The sequence below is a fragment of the Phaseolus vulgaris genome, chromosome 2 (genome assembly GCF_051622355.1).
Source record: "Phaseolus vulgaris cultivar YP4 chromosome 2, ASM5162235v1, whole genome shotgun sequence".
Lineage (NCBI taxonomy): Eukaryota > Viridiplantae > Streptophyta > Magnoliopsida > Fabales > Fabaceae > Phaseolus > Phaseolus vulgaris.
This window is the reverse complement of record NC_143499.1, coordinates 35,575,198-35,589,775: the sequence shown is the minus strand read 5'-3', so window position 1 is coordinate 35,589,775 and position 14,578 is coordinate 35,575,198. Positions and strand designations below refer to the sequence as shown.

Genomic DNA, 14,578 nt, shown 5'->3' with positions numbered 1-14,578 from the left:
TTTGAATGAAACTATTTTAATTATTAAAATATTTATTTTTATATTTAAAAAAATGAAAATGTAAAAAAAGTTAAGAATGAAGTTTCTATAATTTTTAGTTTAATAATTTTTCTAATATTTTACGCTTGCAATCTTTTTTTTTTCACACCACAACTTAATTTTTATTACAATCATTATTATCACTTTTGAATATCATATTTGTTGTTGTCATTCATTTTCTTTATTATTATCATAATTTATTTTGTTTTTATTATCACTTTTTCGATATGCATCATCTCCATTAGTATTGTACTATCTCTATAACTATCACATTAGCATCACTACCACAACATGGTTGCTAACAATCAACACTATTTTCGTTATTATTATCAAAAAATTTGTTATCATTATATAATTTTCATTGTCTCAATTATAGCTTGTTGTCATCACAACTATTATCATCTCATTATTACATTGTTATTATGTATTATTATTATCATTATGTCAGTGTTATTGTCACCATTACGAAATATGTCTGTTCATTATTGTTACCATGAATTTTTTTAATTGTCATATTAATAAATAAATTTGTATTTGTTAGATTCCTCTTGACAGTTTTTTTTGGTAAGAAATGTGCATTTAATTTTTTTAAACATATCTCTACTTCAGCATTTTTTAATTTACTTTTCAGTGTTTGCCGCAACTTCTGAGCACCTAAAATTAATTCTATCATTTAAAATTCAGGATCAATCATCTAAGGAGCTTAGTTTAAAATTTTAATCCAATCTGATATAGAGCGATTTGGCTTGGACAAGTTTTCCATCTTAAAAACAAGTAATTTTATAAGGTGGTATAACTTTTAAAATATATACCAATAAAAAAATATAAAGAATTTGATAGTTTATATTTATGTGCTTTTTCTTAAATTATTACAAAAAACTTCAATTAAATATATTTTCATGAATGAATAAAGTTATGCGATTCCTTTAATAAATAAACAAGAAATGAAAGTATAAATAATTATCATAAATTAATAAAATCCGGTTTTATAGAAAAACTTATTTTTTATTTTTTATTTTCAATTTTCAATATATTTAGCATTTAACTTTCTGTTATGTTTTGTTTTGACCGGATTGAATCAATTATAACCATTGCCTTAATCAACCAAAACTATATTTAAAATAAAATATTCAATATCTAATTTAGAAGTTTAAGTAGAATATATTAACAAGTCTAAATATGCATTGCCTATGTATGGGAAGACTGTACTTTTGTAATAATTGTTTTGAAAACAATATTATTATCATAATCTTTAACTGTTACCTTAACAATGCATAAAAAGTATAGTATTTAGAGATCACAAATTTATCTAGAAACTCATGAAACCTAACTCTAATTGAGTATCACCATGTTTTCATGAATGATTCAAATAAAACCACCTGATGCTACAATGATTTATAGCAATCAGCAAGTATCTTAGATACAAGTTTGATGATAAATATCTTTACTCAAACAATATGGAAGAATGCTCATTCTATCCTCTGTATACCTCCAAACTAATGACTTCGAGCTACATTCAAAAAGTTCTACACAACAAAGTCTTATAGCTAACTGTCAAGTCACAATTACCACAAACTGAACTAAAGGCCTACGGCTTTTATATAATGATGGGCTCAAATAGAACAAACAGCCTCAAAGTTGTAGAGAGAACAAAATTTCAATTGACTTAAACCCGTGTTCTACATAAACTGCAAATACTAAGCAGGGCAATCAGGGCTTGAAAGCAGAGAATGCCACCACAGAGTTGTGTCCACCAAATCCAAATGAATTTGAAATAGCTGAAATAGAAAAAGAATCAATCATTGCTGTTCAAATTATTATGGAATGTGGAGGAATTGCCTATTGCATTATTTAGAAATTAGAATCTTACCAACATTGACTTCATGCTGCTGCTTGACATTTGCCACTGTATCAAAATCAACTGCCGGTTCTGGGTTCTGCACTCAAGACCAAGTACATATTTTAACTCTAAAATTGAAACAATGCAGAAAGAATATAAAAATGAATGATACTGCTTGGTTCTCAAAAACAGAATGGGACAATAAAAGGACATAATATTTTCCTAACTGCTTGCTTGTGCGAGTAATAATCACGATTAAAAACACAAGTCCACAGCTATTTCTGCCCCACCAGTCACGCAGCAACATAAAACAATACTTCCCAACTTTAACACTAAGATGAATGATGATAACTAATACTAAGATGATCTTCACTGGAATCTGGCTCAGACAACCCGAGGACCTCAAACTAACCATCCCTATATACCAGTCTAATATGTGAAATAATTCGCACATCTTTATTACGAGTGTTTATATAAGTTGATGATATATGCAAATTCCTTAGTACGATTTCCAATCATTTCCAGAAAAAACTTTGCCATACCAATAAATAGAGCCCACATGGCTAAGGAAATGTGAAAAAAGACACTGATAAATAACAGCTTACAATATCAAAAGTTCATGCAGTCAGTCAAATTAATCTTAACCCTAAAAATATTAAGTAAACGTACAAATTGATTGATTGTTGGATGCAGCCATCCTGTTGTTATGGCTTTAACGGTGGCAATGGCTTCCAACCCCCCAGCTGCACCAAGGCAGTGCCCTATCATAGACTGATACAAAATGAAGAACATGTATGTCAGTTCCTGGAGAAGGAAACAATCCAATATAACCAAGAAAACAGAAAGCTGTCACCAGCGTGATAATACCTTGGTGGCATTAATTTTGATGCCAGAAGTGTCCTTGAAAACCTTCTTAATAGCATTAATCTCTGCCAAGTCGCCAGCAAGAGTGGAAGTTGCATGTGCATTTATGTAGTTGACCTGAAAAGAAGCAATTTTCCCAGTTTCACTTTGCAAATTTATGGTATGACTGAATCAGAAACAACATAAAAATAACAAAACATTGATACTAACTTCTAGAACTGACAGAAAAATGTAGGGATGGCATTACAAAATTCATTTTAGCTCCATTAGTAGCTTAAGCCCCTCTCTCTTGGAAAGTTGAGGGAGTAACTCTGTATTAAAGGATTATTTGCATAAGCTGCAACAGCCCAGGGCCTTACTTTCAGATACATACTTTGATTTATGCTCTACTAGTTGCGTTTCTCACACATTCTAAGAAAAAAAAAAGGGTTCTATGGTGCAACACAATTACACATACTGAATATTATCATTTTTCTACTAAAATCAGTGTAATTCTGTAATGTCAGAATCATACCCATGATTACAAGAAAAAAAGATGACTGAAAAGTGTAAAATGCAACACTGATAGCAGTACAAAAAAGATGTCTTGCAAATTCAAAAGTTAACCCGTTTGAACTCTTAGAGAAGCAAGTTGAATAGTATGTAAACTCATCTTTTATTACATTTGTGCATTACTTGTTAGACTTGGATGGATAAACTCACAAGTTTGAGGCTGAGCTATAAACTTCAGCAAAGTCTGAAATTCTCCACTTAAAAAAAAGAAAAAAAAAAACAGACTTTTAACGCTGGGTTTCTCTACTGTGTTATATAGCAAGTGTTTCTCTACAGGGTAGGTACAAGAGCATCAAAAGACAACCCTGCTGTGTGTTCCTGCTGCATTTGCATTATTGGTGCAAGTACAAGCTCAAACAACCAAACAGGGACCTCTAAAACATGACCACCCCACAATCTGCAACAACAGACCTATGGCGATCACAACCCCCTGCAAAGGACCCCCCAACATTGCAACCAGGAACCATTGTTCCTTATTGTGCATTGGTGCTTCCCTTATTGTAGTTGAACTGAACCTAATTGAAAGTTAAAAACCAGCTCATATGGATATTGTGGTCTTGTACGTTCTCTCATTCCCTATTGTGCTGAGTTGTCTTGTGCCTCCCCTCAATAGCTTGGTGGAACTGTGCAAAGTTTTAATAACACTGAATGTTTGACTACCCCACTTGATTATCCCCTGTTGTGTCTAAGCTGAAATTGTTTACAATTGTGTTCTTTCTGAATTTCAAACTAGCTTTACCTTGCGATATTTTAACATGGTTGTTTATGAACAATTTTAATTTTTACTATCACACTTAAATACTTTGTTATTTTGGTTTTCTTTATTTAGTAGAATGTTGGAAATTCAATATCTGAAAAAAGAGAGTCTATGCACGGTCAATGTAAAAATGTTTTATACGTAATCTAATCACAAACCACAAAGTATAATAATTTTGTTAATTTTACAATAATTACCTCAAAAGGCATACCAAAGGTCATTTTTATTTGAATGACATATTTTACACTGTCAATAAATTAACATTATTCTTATTATTTTATAACATAATATTATTATTTTGTTTGGATGCTAAAGTTAAGTTTTTTTTATACAATTTTTGTATTTAGAAGACTGTTCGTAGTTTATGAATTGAATCTACAAGTTGTGTTTATGGAGCCTCCACAAGCTTGCAAACTCTGGAGTTTAACAACCTTCCTCACGTGTGTTACAAATTCTCTGCCTCCTCTACCTTTTATTCTTATGGGTATCCACGCAGTTTCACCTTGTTTGTTCTCAAGGAATGTAAAGAAGATTCTGCCACTTCCTAAGAACATCAATATTGCATCTAGGCTAATCCTAATATTCAAGACCTTATTTGGTTGAACTTAAGTGTTCTCATTCATCCTATTGATGCCTAGGTAGTGGCCGACTACTTGCAGAAGCAGAAAATGATTTCTTTGAAGTATGTAATACAGGTTAAATGTGGTTGTCCACTGGAACTTTCAGCTTACAAGCTACGAGTACAGTTGGGAAAACGGACAGCCAGACCCATACTTTAATAGAAAAGAAACCATCATTTAGGTCATTGATGGCTGAGATTGGTTCCCATTGGTCCCCCTTAGCTTCTTTCACCTTCCAACCCTTATCCCAAGATCCTAACCCACAAGATCCCTCTTGAAGGAGTCACAACATTTCATTATTGACTTCTTCATATCCAGAGCTTCTACTGCTCATATGCACGTTACTCTTCACAACTACCAAAATAGGAAGCTCAAATAGCAATTGATAGAAACTGGGCATGACTACGTAAAAAACACCCAAAAAAATACTGTATGCTATAGATCTCAGTGCAACATCAGCTACAATACCCCAAATGCAAGAGAAAAAACTGAACAGAAACTATAAAATGGAAAACATTTGGCCCCCGAGACTCATGGGAGGCTTTGGTCTCTCCTTCCAATTCTCTCACTACTTGAATCTTTCTTGCCTTTTCTATCTCCTCCCCTTTTATCATCCCACTCTCTTCTAACAGATTTCTCCCACCTTCCTATATCCTTTTGCCATGTGAAGGAAATTATACCACTCTCTCACTCCAGGTATTAGTCACTTGAGGTGCTCATTCTCATCCATCCCTCTTTCTTTTTCTTCCCCGAGGTAAACCTGTTTTTCGGGTTATTTCCTGACACTGCTAACCATGCAGCAGTTTAATGGTTGAATAGGAAGATAAGTATTTTATAAGCATAATGAGCATCCTGTTTTATTTAATTGGGTATTAGCAACTGTTTAAACTCTTAGCCGTCATTTATCCAAACCTCAATGCTAGAAGAGAAAATCTTGGGAGGCCCACTGTAAATAATATTGCATAGCAGCATAAGAAATGTTTACCATTTCTATATATATGCTATGTCATCCCCCACCATACCACAAAGATATTGATGACACATGGAATATGCAAGCAAGATAACAGAAAGGTAGAGTCAACTAGGGAGACATCCTTGAAGAGAAATACAATTAATAAAAACTGGAGAAGAGAAACCACCAATCTTTTTGAAGGAAAAAATTAGCTAGAAAAAGAAAAGTAGTACAAGGAGAAAAACATTACCTCCTCAGGTGACACACCAGCATCTTCGAGGCTGCTCTGAATGCATGAAGACACACCAAGTCCATCAGACCTTGGATCAGTCATATGATAAGCATCACAGTTAACAGCACCTCCCAAGTATTCAGCAATTATAGGAGCGCCTCGCTTCATGGCATGTTCCAAGCTCTCCATCACCTATCATTTTAAAGTACCCCTTATAAGATTTAAAAATTAGCTTGCATATAACAAAAACCCATACAAAATAGCAATTTCCTAAAACACTCACAGGAAAAGGGGATTGCATGGGAGAACAGGGAATGAGCATACTGAAAAAGCTAGTGTTACTTTCTAAGCAGTTTACCACTTTAATAAATTCAAAAAGATCCTACAGTTTATACTTACAAAGTCCTTATGCAGAAAAACTTCTTCGTACGTATTTAAATGATTATACGATGAAAAAATAAGAAAGTAAAATGAATTGAGCTAGTATAAAGGTCAAATGCTGAATTCATTTCCCCTTTTTTTTTCTTCTCTTACAAAACGGAAAAGTTCATTGAAAAGGGACCTAAGAAACACAAAAGGTGAACGTAACCTTACCAAAACTCCAGCACCTTCACCCATAACAAAGCCATCACGCTCCTTATCCCACGGCCTTGAAGCAGTTTTGGGGTCATCATTCCTCTGGGAAAGCGCCCTGCAAGCGACGAAACCCCCTAACCCAATGGGAATGATGGCAGCCTCAGTTCCACCCGCTATCATCAAATCAGCCTCCCCTCTTCGTATATGGTTCGCCGCAGCATAAAAGCAATAATTGGAGGTAGCACAAGCAGTGGAAATGGAATAGTTAGGACCCATGAAGCCAAGGTCAATCCCAAGCAAAGCTGAACCCATGTTAGTAATAGCATACGGAATGAAAAACGGCGTTATCTTCCGGTGCCCTTTCTCAATCAGAGCCTGAACACCGTCGGAAAACACCGTTAAGCCTCCCATTCCGGATCCCACAAGAACACCGGCACGCTCCTTATCAAGCTGCACAGAATCAGAAATTCAAGTTAAATAGGGTTTCCACAAGAAAAATGAAGAACCAGAAAATCAGAGATTCCAGTTAAACAAAGTTTTAACAAGATTCTAGTGGAAGCTGGTTCCTGTAATGTGGCAAATTACGATTTGGACAAGTGTTTACATTTAGTATCCTGAAAAAATGTTGTCGAACAAAATTGTCTTCGGAAGAAGATACATGAGAGGAAAGAAAAGGTAGAGAATTGCGAAAAGATAATAGATCTGAGAAAAGGAGAAACCTTCGTGAGGTTATCCGCGGCGAGGTCGGCGCTTTCGAGGGCCTTCTTGCCTGCAACAATGCAGTAGCGGAGACAGTCGTCGAGGCGGCGGTCGTTCTTCCCGTCAATGTAGCCCTCGGCGGAGAAGCCGCGGATCTGGCCGCCGAAGCGGGTGGGGAACTTGGAGGCGTCGAAGCGATCGATGGCGGTGATGCCGCTCTGTCCGGAGAGGAGCTTCTCGTAATAGCCCTCGACGTCGTTGCCGAACACGGATGCGAGGCCCATTCCGGTGATCACCACGCGCTTCTTGGGGTCCTTCTGGCGCTGAGGGGCGGAGACCTTGGGCGCCGCCGTGGCGGAGACGAAGAAAACGCGCTTGGCGGCGGTTCTTCTGTTGGCAGCATTGTTGGGGGCGCGAAGCGGTTCCAACGGAGAAGCCCGGAGAGTGGGGGAGTGTAGCGCTTGCATGATGGCGGAGAATGCGATGCAGTGAACTCAAACTACTTCGTTCTGTGCTATTGCAACTACACAATCAAACTATTTATTTGCACCTCATTTTTTATGTTTTCATTTTCATTCAAATTATTAATTAGGTTATAAATATATAAAAAAAAAGTATTAAATAAATGTACTAAATTAAAATATTAAATTTTAACCATAAAAAGAATACGAACACACAAGTATTAAACATCTATGTTTCCACGTCTAATTACTTATACTCAAACAAATATATGTTACTTTTAATTTTATTTTATTTAGATAATATCAAGTATAAAATAAAATAAAATGTATAAAAGTTAAAATAAAGGAATTTTAATTCCACCCATTTTTAATTTACTTGTCTCGTAACACATTTTATAGTTTTAGATTTTATATTACATTTTTTATAATCGCATATGACAGATAAATGGTATTTACATATCCAAATTTTTTACGAACGCAATAAGAGATAACAAATAATATTGTGTATTGGAATCGTTCAAATTAAAGAAGAGATAATAAAAAGGTGTTTTGAATTGGTTAATATCATAATAATAGAAAATAAAATTAAATGGACCAGCATGGGCAAGCGATAATAACAAAGGTGACAAAGCTGATGTTTGTTGTGCTGCTCTCATTAATTGGAAATTCTAAGCCAAAACATTAACAATGTCCAAACTTCTCATTATTGTGTTTAACCATGTTGTAATAGGATCCTTCATCATGTTGGATACCAATTAATCCTCTAAACTAACATTACCTAACACTAATCTCTCTTAATTCATATTAATCAAAATCAAAATATTAAAATAGTGTTTATTTATCATGCGTTTATTACTTTTAATACATTTTGTTGACTTAAAATGTGGGAGTGTATTTATAGAAACCGTTGTGATGGTTACATCTCAGATTCTAAGCAAGGAGGAAGAGAAATTAGTCTTTTCCAAACCTTCTCATCTTTATAAGAACAAAGCAATTTTAAGTAAAACTAGTGTTTAACACGTGTAACATTTCATAACTTTTTTTGTTAAAAATATATTTAATAAATTTCTTATCAAATTAATAAACGAATATTTATATTTAGAATTACTAATTGACAAATATTATAACTCTGAATCTGTTGTTTATAACTAAGATTATGAATGAAAAAATGTTAACACACATACATGGCTAGGATTATCTCTAGAAAAAGGTTGAATAATAGAACTAATAAAAATACTTTAAAAAACATTTCACAATATAAATTATTAGACGCTGAAAGAGATCATGTAATAGTTTTTACATGATGTTCACAAATAATTTTGCAATTGTTTTATAAGTCAACCTAAAACTTATACACATGTAAACAAAAATATATTGGCACACTTTAATTTTATATTAGTTTATCCTCACATAAATTACGTCAAAATATCATTTATCACTATAAAGAATTTTATTAATTAAACAATGATTACAAGTACATTTTTACTGTTACTTCTAAATTATAGATGAGTACACAAAATTATTCATTACTATTAGTTTATATTTCTCTAAGATATAACCTAAATATCATTGGCCAAATACACATTTGTTTTATGTTCAAGAAACACTCTCAATAAGAAGATATGAAAATTAATCACTATTTACTCTAGACTTTAATTTCACAAAAGTCAACAATTTACAAAATGTTAGTATAGTAATATCAGTATTTTTAATCATTAAACTATATTTTGATTCCTGTAATATTGTATGATAATGTAATAGATAAATCAAATTTAAGTAAAACTAAAATTTTATAAAATACTTATAATCTTTTTAAGCACTGTAACTTTAATATTCATTTAAATCTATAAAATCATTTTAAATTTTATGATTTCATATTTTATAAATTGTTTAAAAAATTTACAACAACCTAAAACTTTTAAAATTTACATGAATTTTTTTTTATGTATTTTCTTTTAAATTTCTATTGAATCTAGATAGAGGGAATACATTATCTTTGCTTCTTTTTATGTTTGTATTTTTTTAAAATAAATTGTTTATTACTTTTCAAAGTTGAAATTAATTATTTTTATTTGTTATTTACACTCTCATTCCTTAACCAATATTTAATTGCTTTAAATATATGTATATATTTATTTATTTCTTGTAATGTAAAATAAAAATTATTGTATTTCTCAATTTATCCAAAACACCTTCAACCACAAAGCCCTAGAGTTAGGCAAGCGATAATAACAATGACGGTACGGGAAAGTGAAAGCACCGTCCTTGGATTCTTTTCATTACTAGTTTAATTTTCATTTGTTGCATTCACTATAATTTTTATTTTCTATCTTAATTTTAAATTATTATTCTTGAAATTAGAAATGAGAAAGAAAGGAAAATAAAAAATATTTTTTTCAAAAAAAACCTTTAAAGGAAATTTTATATTATTTTATACTTGTTATTTATTTTTAACTGAGTTTTCCATTTTAAAAAATTATGAATCACATGCGTCATCTCTACATTAAATAATCTACCTAAGATCTGCACACAAGATTTCCTTTCAAAGAAGGAAATATGTTAATTCATTGAACCAATTTTATTCAATTCAATAAAAAAACTGTTGGTACCAATTAAGAGGTAGTTAATGAGATATTTATCTCATCATATTGTGATTTTTTAGACCCAATCATTATTATGACCTTTGATTAATGTTTGCAAAGTTTTTCTGCCATGAAAAAAAATTTATTCTTGTGTAGGTGGAGAGGTAATTCACAAATGTTACGGATCAAAACACCGTTGTTAAAATTAAAATTGATTCGGTGGGAACAAATCTGTCACAAATAAAAAATAGAAAATAGTAGGGAAAAGGAAGAAAATTACCTAATATAAAAAATGTGAGATTTAAATTTTAATGCTCCATTTTCTAATGTTTTGTGGTTGTAATTTTTAAAACATATATTATTTTTTTCTCTCAAATGTATCTTTACTATTCACTTTATCTTTGATTTATACTCTATAATGGATGAAAAAATTGAATATAAAGCTGAAACACAATTAAAAGAATATTTAATGGTAACATGTGATCACTAAAAAAAATCATTATTATTTACGGATTTTTACTCACGAATTTGAGTCCGTAAGTAAATTCAGCATTACCTACGAACAATATTACCTACAGACATTACCCACAAATTCTGAATCCGTAGGTAGATTCAACATTACCTACCAACTCTTACCTACGAATTTTATTACCTACCAACTTTTACCTATGGATCTCAATTACCTACCAACTATTATCACAAATCTTTATTACCTATAAACTATCACGCACGAATCTCTATTACCTATAAACTATTATCATAATAATTATATACATTATATTAAAAATATTAATATAATATGAAAAATTATAAAATCATAATTAATATTCATAAATAATAATAATAATCATAACTAACTTTTACATATTATTAATATTATAAAATTAATAATATTAATATAATAATGTACATAATATAATTAGTATTATATTAATAATATGAATAATATTAATAATAATAATAATATTAATGATATTAGTAATATAACAAAATTAATAATATTAGTAATAATAACATTAATAATAAAAATATATATAAAATTAACATTATTTATAATATTAATAATATTAACACTATTTATAATATTTAATAATATTAATAAATATTAATAATATTAATGTAAGGACCGAGAAAAATAGTCTTAGAATAGAAATGGTACAATTAAAATGGCACCTGAATATTTTATTATTAAAGTGAAAATAGAAATTTAGTTATTCAAGTTTCATTTTAAAAAGAACTATCATCTCTCTAAAAACTCATTTTTCCTTTCCTCTGCCTTCTCTCTAAAATCCCGACCTCCTCGCTCATCTGTTTGATGATCGGAGTCCATCATTGGACTCCTGGCAACGAGATCTCCAATATTGACCGATCAGAATCTTTCATAGAGTATGTTCATTTTTGTTCCTTTTTTCCTTTCCTCTCCCTTCTCTCTTAGATTATGACCTCCTCTTTCGTCAGTTTGATGATCAGAGTCTGTCATTGAACTCCTGACAGTGAATTCTACAAGATTGACCGATCAAAATCTTAGATAGAGTAAGTTCATTATTGACTATTTTTCCTTTGAGTTAGTTTTGATCTGGTTGGGTTGCCTTTTAATTTAAGTTTGCATGTGAGGTTTTTATCTTCAGAATTAGTCTCTGTTAGCTCAGGGTCCTAGTGATGTAGTTAGATTTATGATCATGACTCTATGGTGCAGGTTAGGGTATCCTTAAGCTTTTGGTGGGTTTGGAACTCTTAGTGAGCATCTGCTAAAGTCCAGGTAAGGAAGCTAGTTTAAAATCTTCAATAGAACCCTAGGTTAGAAGATTTGAATGTGAGTGTGACGTGGTCACCAATTCCAAATTTTGTTGCAAAAATTCTTGTTTTGAGTAGATTGTAGTTTGATTGAAATTGAAAGTGTTGTGATTGAGAATTGGTTGTTTGATTTAAATGGTTGTAGAATTAGAAATCATATATATGTATAGATGGAGATAATAACTCAATGATTCAATGAGAGTGATTGTATCATGCTGAACAGGATACCAATGTAATGTGTAAATTTATAATTTATGAAATCGAATGAGATGTTGATTTATAATCTAATAGGTATATTAAGTTATGCAGAATTTTTCTGCATATTTCGCCCAAGCTAGCAAGTTTTAGCTCAAGCTATAAAATTATGGGTGCTCTCTGGAGGATTTTAGCTCAAGCTAGCGAATTCTAGCTCAAGCTAAAATTCTGGGTGCTCTCTGGAGGATTTTAGCCCAAGCTAGTGAATTTTAGCTCAAGCTAAAATTCTGGGTGTTCTCTGGTGGATTTTAGCTCAAGCTATCGAATTTTAGTTCAAGCTAAAGTCTAAAAAAAATAAAAATAATAATAAATAAATAAAAATAAAATATATATTAAACTAATTTTTATTTGCTTTTGATCCTGCCTGTTGACCGGAACGCTGGAAACTGCCTCGTCAAAGGATCGACGTGCGCGCCGCTTCACACCTCCGTTCCTCTTCGAGATCCACCTCAAGAACCTGCAAAGAAACAGAGCGGCGCCGCTGCGGCCGATCGCACTCCAACGCCCAAGTCAGTGACCGAATCACCAAATACTAAGAGAACAAGAACCGTGCAAATCCTCTCTCACAGTAAGCTCTATAACTCGCAAGCGTAAAGAGTATAATTTGAACGTGCGTACCTCAGAAAGTTTGTTGAGAACTCTTATATACCTGGTTGTTTTCTCTCTCCTGGCAGTTACAGACCTGGACACGTGGCTCGCATCCAGTCGTACACGTGCCATCATCTGGAGCCTCCTTGACTTGGCGCTGCTTCTACTCTCCTTTTGGCTAAGTTACTTATGCATGGTACTGCCCAGTGCATAGCTAACTTGGGAGTGCGATCTCTACTGGAATTGGCGAGTTAGGGTGTCCTCATACACCTTCCCTGTGGTCTCGCCGGCCGCCTTCATAATTTGCTTCTCCTTCATCTTCGGCGATGTGCTTTCTCTGGCGATCTCCAACCGCTTGGTCGCCTGAGTTCACATCTGGCGACTTCATCTTTAACCCGGTGATCGCCTATTCTGATATGCTGGAGATCGGAACACGCCAACTTAATAACTGGCGGCTTCACGAGCCCCCCGACTTCCTTCCCTTCTGCCAGCCTGGCGCCTTGCCAACACGCCTATACTGTAGCAGGATGCCACGTCATCACTCCCGACTACCAGGGCGGTACAACTTTTAAAAGATTGATTTATTTATTTCTATATAGTTTTTCTTATAAAGTATGTAAACTTTTATTTCATGTATAGTTAATTGAAAATCTCTTTAATTAGACATTTATATGATTAGTCAAAGAATTGTTGTGTATTTGGGAAATTTTAAACATTGGTATGATTTGATTGTTTGATGGTGGATATTTTGAGGTTCAAAATATGAATTCTAATCAAGACATAGTATTTTCAAGAAAGAAAATACCGTGTTAAGATTGTTTAGGATGCGCATTGACTAGGGATTCGTCTAGAAGGAGATATCCTGACTCTCCTGAGATAATGGAATCATATAGATGAAGTTATTCAGGTGGTGAGAGTCGAAGGAGGTTCATATGAATGGGTAAGTTGTTTGAAAGATAATTAACTTGACCTGTTATATGAATTAACCCTGTCATACTAGGAGAGAGATGATATTGAGATTAATTATGCGCATAGCTGTGTGGATTTCACATTGATGTAGTATGACAGGTGCAAATCTCTGAGTCTAAGTCAACGCACGGGTCTTTCGGAAGTAGAGTCAAGTGTCTATGTGTTATGAGTCAATAGAAGTCTGACATGAGAAAGATGAATATTGAAATTGTTGATAGACACTTGATGGTTATGTGAAATGCATGAGAAATGATGAATTTATGTGGATGTTTAAACTCATATTTGTGTTATGAGTTTTAAAAATACCTAGCTTACCCTTTGTTTGGTTTTGTGGTTGTTTTTCTTTGATATGTGATGATCGTGTATTTTATACGGGAGCAAATGATGTTACAGGTGATAAAGTTTCTCGATGAGAAGATGGATAATGGAAAATGTTTATTTTTCTTTTGAAATTTTGTTTTAAATTTTATGTAAATGTTTCAAGTCTTATGAAGAGAGAGATAATTTGAAACATTATAATAATGAAATTTTATATATATTTGTATTATGTTTATATATTTATTTTAATATTTCATACAGATTATGGTTATAGATATGGGAAAGTATAGGGATGTTACAATTAATAAATATTAATAATATTTAATAATATTAATAATATTAATAATATTTAATAATATTAATAATATTTAATAATATTTAATAATATTTAATAATATTTAATAATATTTAATAATATTAATAATATTAATAATATTTAATAATATTTAATAATATTAATAATATTTAATAATATTTAAT

The 14,578-nt window shown here is 32.2% G+C and overlaps 1 protein-coding gene across 1 annotated transcript; it reads right to left on the bottom strand.

Moving 5' to 3' along the window:
• Nucleotides 1-1,343: 1,343 nt before the first annotated feature.
• KASI (3-ketoacyl-acyl carrier protein synthase I) lies at nucleotides 1,344-7,684 on the bottom strand. Its single transcript, XM_068613566.2, has 7 exons — nucleotides 7,152-7,684; nucleotides 6,451-6,882; nucleotides 5,875-6,048; nucleotides 2,747-2,860; nucleotides 2,549-2,650; nucleotides 1,910-1,976; nucleotides 1,344-1,817 (listed from the first exon to the last, which is right to left on the bottom strand). The coding sequence occupies exons 1-7, from the start codon at nucleotides 7,596-7,598 to the stop codon at nucleotides 1,750-1,752; spliced, it is 1,404 nt and encodes a 467-aa protein (XP_068469667.1). The 5' UTR covers nucleotides 7,599-7,684; the 3' UTR covers nucleotides 1,344-1,749.
• Nucleotides 7,685-14,578: the final 6,894 nt, after the last annotated feature.

Bases quoted from the DNA above. Each gene is read 5' to 3' on its own strand.
- KASI (XM_068613566.2), bottom strand. From the start codon at position 7,598: ATGCAAGCGCTACACTCCCCCACTCTCCGGGCTTCTCCGTTGGAACCG. The intron at 1,977-2,548 runs GTACGTTTACTT...TCTTGAGTGCAG, and splicing joins ATCCAACAATCAATCAATTT to AACCCAGAACCGGCAGTTGA. The intron at 1,818-1,909 runs GTAAGATTCTAA...TTTCTATTTCAG, and splicing joins GCAGCATGAAGTCAATGTTG to CTATTTCAAATTCATTTGGA.